General features: G+C 42.4%; 1 protein-coding gene across 1 annotated transcript in view; it reads right to left on the bottom strand.

Moving 5' to 3' along the window:
* LOC126843762 (nuclear hormone receptor E75) overlaps positions 1 to 10,549 on the bottom strand; it is a 29,287-nt gene extending 18,738 nt beyond the window's left edge. Inside the window, exon 1 of the mRNA XM_050581505.1 lies at positions 10,425 to 10,549. Coding sequence (XP_050437462.1) covers positions 10,425 to 10,548 — 124 coding nt within the window. The 5' untranslated portion in view covers position 10,549. The remainder of the gene's footprint in view (positions 1 to 10,424) is intronic.
* Between the last annotated feature and the right edge of the window lie 1,166 nt (positions 10,550 to 11,715).

An 11,715-nucleotide genomic window follows, 5' to 3' on the forward strand; every position in this document is an offset into this window, starting at 1 on the left:
AAAAAACAATAACTTAATGGGCTTCTTATAATGTGACAATGTGTGTCACCTGTCTTACACACGCACACCAAACCAATTTCAAAAAAAAAAATATGATAATTACCATAATACGGTTGTTGTGTATAGACAGAATTATATGATAAGAGGAACACGAGAAACGTGACCAAAGGTAAACAGGGCGAATTTTCCACGTGCACCGCGATATAGTCTCCTTGAGCCGTCAAAGCTCGCACATAAGTCACAATTAATCGACGGCTATGACGGTATTTTGCCAACACCTATAAGTGTAAGTATAAGAATTAAGACGTATACGGTTGTCGGAAAACGTGTATAATAACAATGATGGTAAAAGAACACAACGAAAAACCGAAGCTGTTTGCCAAGAGTAGAGTTTAACTACTCTGTGTTAACTACTTGTATTTGTTTAATTCAATATTATCAGGCGATTGGGAGCAGGTGTGTTTTTTTTTTTTTTTGATACGGTTCTGTTAATAAAAAAAAAAAATATGCTCGAGTTGGGTTTTGATAAGAGGTTTTTAGATTTTGCCAAAAGCCATATTTCATGTTATTATTATTTAGCGCCAACTAACCGACTTCGGTTCGGTTCTGTTAAAATGTAATAATAATATATTATAATAGAAAAAACTGTTATTATTATACACTCCATTACATATGTATAAATTGACACGTTGTATATATTATATTATTGTCTTTTAGGCTCGGATGACGTTATCTGTTTGACTATCTGTGCGATTTTTTTTTTTATATAACTCGCATTGTTGCAATAACACACATAATATTATATTTTTGAAACCGACTAGTCCAAGGTAATCGCAGAGCCACAGCAGCAACACGCCGGGCTTTATTATATTATAATATCGTTATTATTATTATTTGTTTTCCGTCGATAATAACAACAATATATGGCCATTATGTGCACCTCTATTGTGTGCGCGTTACACATACACTACTTAACTCATATGTGTGTGTGTATACAAATTATATTATATGTTCTCATGTGGGTCAAACGGACCCGGGGACGTTGGCCCCTTCGGTGTGTTCGTTTCAAATATAAAACAAAAAACAAGCGACAAACAGCAAAAAAAAAAGAAAAACCGCCGAGTCCACATTACCTGACACGGTTTTAAACGGAAAACAAATATTTTTTTTTTCACCTATTCTACCTCAGTCATCGTTTAAACGGTGTGTAATTTACCGGGTTGGATAGCACAAATAAAAAATAAAAATAAAAGCCCAAATGATTTATTTTAGAAAGCGAACAAGTTGCACCCCTCTGGCTGAGACTTGGGGGTCTAAACGAGGACAATCATACAGACTAATAATATAAAGAGACACAAGAAATAGATGAACCAACTAGCTACAATACTAGCTTGTATGCTTGTATGAAGTAAACAGAAGGACTAAAAGTCGTATGGCCACACAAAAGAAGCTGTTTATTTGCACTAAAACAATCATACATGTGTTGTCCAGACAGCAATGAGTCTTATTGTATCGAATTAAATGTATTTTATTATTTTTTTTTTAATTTAAGTCACTTTGTATAATAAGTAGTGTACGTTAGATAAAAGGTCAGGCCGGTCGGGTAAGGGCCTTTGGTTAAAATTATGAAGACTTATAAGACGTGTACGTCGGTGTGTGTGTGTGTGTGTGCATTTTATCACAATAAGAAAAATCCTATAGTCTCTTCGGTGCGGGGTAAAAGGAAAATAAATACATATTAATTTATATTATCCTGTATTATTAAAAATATTATTGTTATTATTAAGTATATACTTTTTAACGAGAGAAACGCGCGCGCGATTAGACGGTTTCGGACGAAAGCGAAAAAAATAAAAAAACCTTTCATTTTTCTCGGCCGGAATACTTACACACACACACAGCTAAGGTAAGACGGATCGAGGGGGAGAAGCGAGGGGAAGAGAGATTTGTCCGTTACTTTCGTTTCGAAAACGAAGGTGAAAAAAAAAAGTAGTACTACAGTAATAGTATTCATAGTGTAAAAATAGTAGTAGTAGTTGTATATAGTAAAGACTACTATAACGCGGTTAACGGTATACTCTCTATATTATATTAACTTAATGTGCCCAGCGACGGTCTATGATCACGACTCGTTTGGGAAAACGGTATTATTATATTTAATTTTTTTTTTCCAAGCGGAGAGAACTGGTTTGTTTTTTTTTTTTTGGCACCGAGGGAAAACGCTCCATCACAACAACAACAAAAACATGAAACTGCGAGAGGTCATTCGCCGGCATTTGGTGAAAATAATTATTATGTTTTTTTTACACATATTATAGTAATGTCGTCGCTCCCGAAAAACCGGCTGCAGAGTGAGAGAGAGAGAGAGTAATATAATACAGCTGTAACGGTAAACCGCGTGGAAAACAGTTGGACAGGCCGTTGACCAGCATTTCCGCGCACAGGTTTCACTCGTGTCTTGAAGGGGGTTTATTACAAGTTGCCAGTTGCTATTATAAGTTTTAAAAATTAAATCAAAATTTTCTCGCCATCGATATCACATTGTCGCTGCCCTACTTACGGTGCACACACAGGTTCAACGCGCCTTAATCCATAAACGCGACTTACATAAAACATGACGCGTTGATTGTAATTTACATATTATACATGTGTACACCAATAACACACAATGTATTTATATATATACAAATACAAATGTGTGACGAACGCAAAAAAATAAAAAATGTGTTTCCCAAGACGCAGTATATAAGTGCTGTACGGTTATTAAAAATACATATTATACACAAGACGGCGTGTGGGAGAGGAGGAGAAATTATGATAAAAAAAAATATATATAGTACCTACATACAATTTTTTCCGCCGGATATTATTTGAATATTATTCTCATTAATAAACGCAGCTCCGTTTGATAACGCGCATAATATAAAAGGTAGCTTACTTAGCTCCGGGTTGGGTTACACCACGGCCGTATTGGAATATTCAAATGTGCAAAAAAAACCACCGGAAATCCACGCACATAGTATATTATATGATAATGTCTTAACCACCACCACCACCTGCTAAAAAAATATGCTGAAATGCACACCGGCCAAAGTGTCTCTGCCGACCGATTTCGCTTTTCATTTTTTTTGACAAATTTCCTTTCCTTTCTTATTTTTTTTTTTTTTTTTAAATAAATCACAAAGTGGTATAGGCGTCGACCTTCTTAAGCGAGCGGCCGAGGCCATAAAAAAAGGGTTTTTATAATATATATGTTTTATTTTTTTATAACCACCCCCTTTGGCGGGATGGCTTCGACCTCGAACACACGATACCAATGTGGTGGTATTGTATATCGTGCGTTATACATACATAGGCGGTGACTTCCAAAGGAATATTATATTATTATACATACTATATACAAAAGGGGTGAAACCGAGGCCGTCGTCCTTCACACGTGATTGCGGGTCAATCACACCTGACCTCCCGACCACCCCCGACCCTTAAAAATCACTTTACTATTATTATCACAGAAAATACCGCCACCGCCGCACAATAACAATAATAATCCAAGTACATTTTTACACATTACGTGATCTTTTTTTTTTTTTGGGGGGGGGGCTTTATTATACTATTTATATTTTTACACCCGGTCAAAGACTCCGCCGCCGTTGTCAGTATATTGACCCACATAAATATATGGTGTACCACACTGGACAAAAGGTATTTAAAAACACATCAACAACGGCCGACCCAACGACCGTTTATTGATTTACAACCAGAGGACTGTCTGAAATTCGGATTTAAGTCCACTGGTACTACTTAACCGAGTATATAGGCGTGTGTATATATATATATATTATATTATATACATATAATATGATATATGAAATATTGGCGAATACAGCCGACGTTAACGATCAATCGGTCCGGGCGCCGGTCCAGGATTTATAAATATCCAAAAGGATGTTGTGTGTTATATACTCGAAGAATGTATACTGCAAAACTCTAGCTAGACCAAACGGTATGGAACATACTACATATTACACTTCTCATAATATACCCAATGTCCGACATATTATTATTATAATAAAACTTTGTCTCTCGTATCAATTTTTTGTGCACCTAATTGCGCGTTTGTTCGGTTGGAATTTAACAAGGTGTGACGCATTAACCCCTTCCTTCCCCCCCCCCACAACTGTTTTTCGGTCACCTTCGAAATGACATTTTTTTTTCAACCTTTTGGGCTTTTTGCGTCGTCGTTTATTGTAATATTATTATTATTATAAGTATTATTGACATACAAACTCGGGGTTTGTTGAACCGCGTTTGTTGAAAACCGGAGCGCGCAGAGTACTCGATATAGTAGCAGTATTAATAATTATTATTGTTGTATTATTATTTTATTATTGCAAACGAGTCGATTCGGAAAGCGGTTGTGTAAACACGGCGTACTTTACCATTACACTTTGAATGGAATATAATACTGTTTTCGCGGCGTTAAACGGAAACGCGCTCTGGCCGGTAACGCACGACGCGGTGTACACTGTGTTGCCTATCCCGGCGATTGTACGGCGCGGCGCACCGACCGTTGCACGCTGTAAGTGATTGCGCCGCGTATAGGCAACCCAACGTACACCACCAACGACTGAAATATTAAAAATAGGTAAATTTACTACCCATTACGAATATTATTTCTAGTCAACAACGGAGCGATAATATGCGTAGCTAAGGTCAGATACATAAATGGATTTTAAATCACCGTCAACGAATGGCTGTGATAGTCCGGAAAATAAAGTAATTTAAAAAAAAATTCCTAATTACTGACGTTATGCAACTATCTAAAATTTTCTACACCTAACTGTTCAATAAGCGTAGGTATGAAATTCTTGTTAAGCGTTAAATTAGTTAATAAAAGAAAACCGACAAACAATAATAAAGACTGATAGTTTCTGCGTTTAGCCGGTGCTGGTTAAGTGGCGACGGTCGCGTGTAGAGCGCGCCACTAGTTGTGCACGCGCGACGCCAGTGGCGGACGACGGGCAATCTTTAAGGGTTACCAGAACTAGGTTGAAGGGCGGCGGCCAAATGTGAATAACCTCACGGCCGGCTGCGGAGGCGGCGGCGGCGGCGCTTGCGTGAGCCTAGGCGTTCGATTTTGTCCAGCGGCGCGCGCGGGGTGATGAGACGACCCATCGCGCGCGCGGTCGTCGGCCCGAGTCGGTTCAACACGAACCCTTGTCCCGCCGCGAGGGCGCGTCCGCTGCCGGGTAGGTGTGCGTGCACTGCGGCCGGGGCTCCGGGCGACTACCCCAACCGGCCGGAACCGCAGGCGCGTTGCCCTTGAGAGTTCAAGGGCTTCTCGGTACACACGCATCCCCTCCGCCGCCGCTTCCGCGCGCCACCAGTGCCGTAACTGCCACTCCCGTGCCACAACTACTACCCTACCGGGACGGGCGGCGGCGCTCCCATACGAAAACATAATTCGTCGGTCGGTTACTTTTTATCGGCAAGGAAAAAAATATTCTTACAGATAACTATACAATTGAAATTAACATTTTGACTTGACTTTTGAAAGAAAAAAAAACCATAGTAATACCGACGAAAAATACGGTTAATGCGCACTTGAATTCACTGTTTGAATAAAAATAAGTCCTTGAACCCGTACGACAGAGTACAGAGTTTTAAAATAATATATGCATATGTGCGAGTGTATGTAAGCCGCGCGCCATCGGGGTAAACACGGTAGGTGATAATTTATTTTTATTACAATGATGTGTGTATCCGCGCTCGTCGTTTGCCGATAGGTAAATACTAGAAAAATAAAAAAATTTCTTTTTTTTTTGTTAGTCTAAAAAAATAACGTCGAAAACCGTCAAACTACAGTAGTCGCGTCGAACGTGTTAGTGAACTTTATCGGCGCTTAGTCACCTCGTTAACATACATACAACACAAATAATAATACGTCCCAAATAACAGAATATAAACAGCAGAAAAAAAAATGGTAATAATTATAATTTATTTTAAGGTTAACATTGAATATTTGTGTAATGGACCTGACACGCGACCGGTAAAAAGAAAAATAATTATGACCGTTTTGCACAGTAAGCCGAAAAAGACCTTGATGGTTAATTTGCGGCAAATTAATTCAGAACCTTCTGTGTGCAAATTGTGTTTCTGACCGGTTTATGTTGAAATGTTTGCGTTTTTCCAATACACACACATAATATTATTATGCATCGGAATGACCGGCGGCGGCGGCGGCGGCGTTGCAAAGGCCGTAAGATAGGGTGGGAAGAGGAGGGCGTGAGGGGAGGGTGCAGCAACGACGGCCCGAGGGGCGCGTTGCCATGGACACCAGACGATTGTTGTCGTCTGCGAAAAATTAAAAAGGCCAAGTGAGGGGAAGACGGACCAGACGGGCGTAGTAAACGTACCTATATGTATAGGCCGGTTGCATCGCCGCCGAAGTCCCCGGCGGCGGCGGCGGCTTTGCTTTTTCTACCCCTATTTTTAGAGCACCGTCTCCGCCCTTTTTCTATACACACACACACTAGGAAATGGTATTTCCACCCTCCCGAGCCCAAGCCCAATTCTCCTCCTCCTCCTCTTCGTCGTTATGTAATCCATACAAAGCAGCACTATCTGCACCTAACTCGAAAAATCCGTGGGTTTTTCCAAAGATTGCTTTGCAGATAAATCACACGCATAATCGATCCTTTGTGTGTGTGTGTGTGTCACGGGGCGCCTAAAAGGGTGACTATAGGAGTCACGGCCGGAAAACGGAGATAGAATCAAAAATCATAATGTAAATATAATAACAAACAATTAATATCGCCACGAGAAGCGACGACGCCAAGGTCAAGAGCGTAACGCCGTGTGTGTGTGTCATACTATATCATCGTTATTTGTACCATATAACACACAATAATATATGCCATTGAATTGTCGGGGCCCCAACCTTATACGACGGCGACCGGCGACACACATTTCAACTTCCCCTCTTTCTCCACCTTCTCCTCATCTCGATCGGTTTGACCGTGAACGTCGGTTTTCAACTAGTCGGCCCGACCATTATATATAATATTATATAGTTAACGCCGTACTTGGGCAAGGGAGACCGATGACGACGACGACGACGGGTTATCGACTTTTGAGGCCACCCTCTTTTTTTTTTTTTGGAAATGCACGTGCCTTGCTCATGTGGGGTTGGGGGAGAGGGGAACAAAGACCGGGGAGAAGAAAGTGTTTTTGCGAGCACGAGGAGAGATGCGTACCTACCTACCCGAAAACGATGACAAGAGATTATATTATACAGAAAGAAAATACATAATAGGCGGCTGCTCCGACGACGGTGGATTGCACAACAGCTGCCGGATGGAGAACATAATATATAATAATATTGTTTGCTGCACACACCGTCGCAACCCTATCGCGGATTTTTACCCTTTTTTTTCCCATCCACCCCCGCATTGTTGTCTATCGCGAAATAGCGAAAACACAGACAGACATGTGTAATGTGTATTATTATTAGGTCTGGCCCGACGCCGCCGACCTTCCTCAAGGGGCCGCTTACAGGTAAAATCACTCCGGTCGTTTGGTTTTGCACGCCAAAAAATCGTACTACCGATTTACACACACACACAAACTTTAATTGCGTTCACTTTCGGTCGTTTGTCGTTATAATATACACACATATACATGTAAGACAGACAGGGAGAGGAGGAGCAAGAGGAGAGGTCGACCTTCTGCCGGGGCAACAATGCCGTGTGTGCCGGCGAGATGACCGTGAAACTACCGCCGCTTACCTGTCTAAGGTGGTTCGGCTCGCCGCCCGGTTAAGAGGTTAATAAAAAACAAAGCCACTATAATATATTGTATACACATATCTTATATATATATATATATATTATATGTATAACCTTGGACCCGAAAAATCTCCCTAGACGTTACCGGCGTTTCCCTTTCTTGCGACGGCCACCCTTATCGAAGGTCACTGACCATTTTTTTTTCTTCTTCTTCCTATATTTATTATTTCAATGTCGAACACCCAGGACAACCCAAATGTGTGTAAAAAAAAAAAAAACAATTTCTCGGTATATACACAGAAAAGTGAAATCTCCAACCCCCCCCCCCCCCCGAAAGGGTTGCCCGGGCAGCACCTGATGTTTTTTTCGCGGCCCGAGCAGATGTCGCCCGTGTGTGTGTATTATACTATTATTATACAATTTCGTTGTTATTCATATGTGCAAGGGTATGAGAGAGTGTATTTAGGACCTTGGGTTTGTCAGACGCAACCGGCGGCGGCGAAAGTGAACACCTGAAAACGCACCCCCCCCGTTTGGGGATGGAAAACGGCTGCAATCGTGGGTGTGACGTAACACCCGGCTCCCCCATCGTGAACGCATGGTTTCGGTCTTACGTGTATACTACTATTATTATTATACCGCCCTTAAAACTTATACTTAACTCGGTACAGACGTGCAAGTATAGTTAAATAAGACATAGTATTATATTATATTATATGGTACGACCGTGCGTTCACAGATCTGTGTGTATTTTTTTCTTTTCTTATATTTATAAGTACCTATATTTTTTACATATACATATAGGTCCATACATAACATATTATAATAGTGTTGCGGCGGCGGCGGCGGCGTTGGCTTTTAGTAGTAGGTGCGGGAAACGATTGCGGCGGCCAAGTTCGGCGCACGCATAGCGCAAACATTGACCTTTTACACACACACACCGTACCGAGAAGTGTATAATCGCGGCCGCATCAGCCGATGGTTCACTGTCCTATTCCATAGTGCGTTGGACTTGCCTTCCCCTCCAGTTTCTTTTACATATACACGTACATTTTTTTTTTTTTACATTCATAGTCGTCTCTGCCTCCGCCACAGTCGTCACCGCCGCAGTGCACTTCCTCGGTCTTAAAAAAAAAAATCCTATCCTCTCCACCACCGTTCGGACCTAGCTAGAAAACGGTCACGGGTTGGGTTACCTGACGGGCTTAAATAATAATTTGATTATTGCTAATAGGTATAATCGCCGTATCATATTATAATATTAACACTACTACTGCGTTTGGACGAAAATCGTAGTTTTTACACTGTCGGTGGACACAACGGATTGTTGTATATTTTATTACTTAAAACCCCGCCGGCACCACACTGTGTGTGTGTGTGCATCTTATAAGTGTGTGTTTACAAGGGAAAACGGCCTCCGGAGACCCCGCGGACCAATAGTGAAAGTGATGAGCGCGGGTAAATGCGTTTTTGGTAGTTTTTAGAAATTTCAAGGTCGCCTCTTAAGCATGTGAAAGCATATATTATTTTTATCACACGCCGGTATTTAAACATGTAATTATTATTGTACGCCGGACGAGGATATAGACTTTTGCAATGGTAAAATACAATAATTACAGACATAAAAAAAGGGTCAACGGTCCGCGTCGAAGCCGTTGACCGATTGACCGTGGTCGAAGAAAAGCACATAAATTATTTATTATTATTAATCGTAATTGTTCATTTTTTTTAACTGTTAGACGACGAGACGCAGTGTGTGTGTATGTGTAATACACAATGTTATCTAAACGTTATTTATAATAATAATAAAAGCGATACTAAAATATAATTATTATTGTAAATCACATGTTATAACGCAATCGGCGAGCCGGCGACCTCGGAACAGATAAAACAAAAAAAAAAAAAAAACCAGGAACGGCAACAGCCGGCGAAGTTCAAGTTTAATAACAGCTCTGACGACGGCCGTGACGAATGTGTGTAATCGCACTTGAAAACGTTTTTTCGTTGCGCGTGTCCGACCAGAATCGCAACTAAATAATAATAGTAAAAAATTTGTTTTTTGTTGTTTTAACGAATAACATTATTATGTGTTACAACTGATATAAAATCTATTGAAATAATAAAAATGCGCCAACACACCCAAAGTAGAAACGGCTTTGAGAACACATTATAATTCGGTTTAAAACGCGACAAGGTCGAGGGGCGCGCGGGCGTTCCAAGGTCTAGGTTAATCCGAATGTGCCAAAAAAACAAAAAAAAATTGCTTACACTAATTATTATTATTATGCGTTAAATTATTGCAATAATATAATAGCGGTACGATGACGAGTCGCTTTTATTCCACAAATACCATAATAATATCAACAAAAAAGAAATGGTCGTTTATTTTTTTCTAATTTAATATAATATTTTTCTAACGTTGGGAGAGTTTTGGGTGGGCGCGCGCGCGTGAAAACGAAAGCAAAAACTAAAAAAACCTTCACCCGTCCAAACGTCGCCTTTTCCCTTTCGGATCTTTCACCCGGTCACTTTCACTACGACTGAAAAATCACCTTCGAACCCGTCGCTTACTCTCTCCGCGTGTGTGCTCTCTACTTAAAATTATTAATATTATACCAGATTTTGTACGGCACTCACCCAAATCCGGTATGGAACTGGTCGGCTCTTCGGTGGACAGCGCCGCACCGTTGCCGCCGCAGTGGCCGTTTCCGGCGGCCGCGGACGGCGGGCTGCGCGCGTATTCCGTCTTGACGGTCGCCATGGCCGTGGCCGGCGTCTGCAGGACAATGGCCGGCGGCGGCGGCGGTAGCGCGGACGACGGCGTCTTGCCGGTGACCGGACACCGGGGGCCCGGCGCGGCCGGCGGACGCATGGCCGAAACGGCGGGCGCGACGGCTGCTGGTCCGCCGGTCGACGAAGACACCACGCCCGGCGATTGTGGCACGCGAAAATCACCGCCGACGGTCACTTGCTGCCGGCCACCCTCGCGGTGATTGCTGTACACGTGCATGAGAACTCCCGAACTCGTCACCACTTGCGACAATTGCATTTCGTTACAATTAAATAATAAAAAAAAATGTTAAATATAAATGTTGTTTTTTCAAAAATTAAAAAAAAAAAACCGTAGACACGGAATCGACGTGATCACAACAACGGTACGCAGTTACAGTAAAATATAATATAATTTTTAGTATTACAATTATTACAATTCATGACGATCGCGCACAAACTAGCTCACACGCTGCTCTGGGCACTTTAACGCACACACGACGGCGACAAAAAAATAAATACGTTGAGTCGAGGCGAAAACTCGGTGGGAAATTTTTTTACAAAAAAAAAAATTTGAAAAAAAATTTAAGCACAATCGCGACGACGACTACACGACGGAACAACAACAAAATAAACGCGCAAACGACGACGACAATATTGTTATTATTATTTTTTTTTTTTTCGCCTTTGAAATATAACGACGATGACGACGCGCGTGTGTGTGTATGTATGTACTCGGGACGCACGCGGCGTGCTGCTACCGCTGGCGGACCGGGAATGAAAGTGAGCGCGTGTTGCGGCGGCGATGTTGGGTCCCCGGTGCGCGCGCTTGTGTGTGTGTGTGTGTGTGTGTACGTAAGAGCGCCTTGTGTTGGTTACTGGGCCCCGGTGGTTGCCATTCTGTGTGTGTGTGTGTTGCCCTGCCCGTCCGTCCGCGCGCACCGGCCGCCCGTGGCCTTGTCCTTGAAAAGGCTTCTGAACCCTGACCGACGACCGGGCGGCGGCGGCTGGCGGCCGGCGGGCGGGCGGGGGCGCCGCCGCTGCACGGCTCGCGATGAGACGGCGGCGGCGGCAGCGCGCGTGCGCTCTCTCGGTCTGTCCCCCGTCCGCCGCCGCCGCCTCCACCCACTCCGCTTGCGGGTCCCACGCACAAGTGCAC

Source organism: Adelges cooleyi, unplaced genomic scaffold (assembly GCF_023614345.1).
Source record: "Adelges cooleyi isolate 19-005CV unplaced genomic scaffold, UGA_ACOO_1.1 ACOO_flye_CR_arks_rails_tigmint_CR_PRNA_574, whole genome shotgun sequence".
Classification (NCBI taxonomy): Eukaryota; Metazoa; Arthropoda; class Insecta; order Hemiptera; family Adelgidae; genus Adelges; species Adelges cooleyi.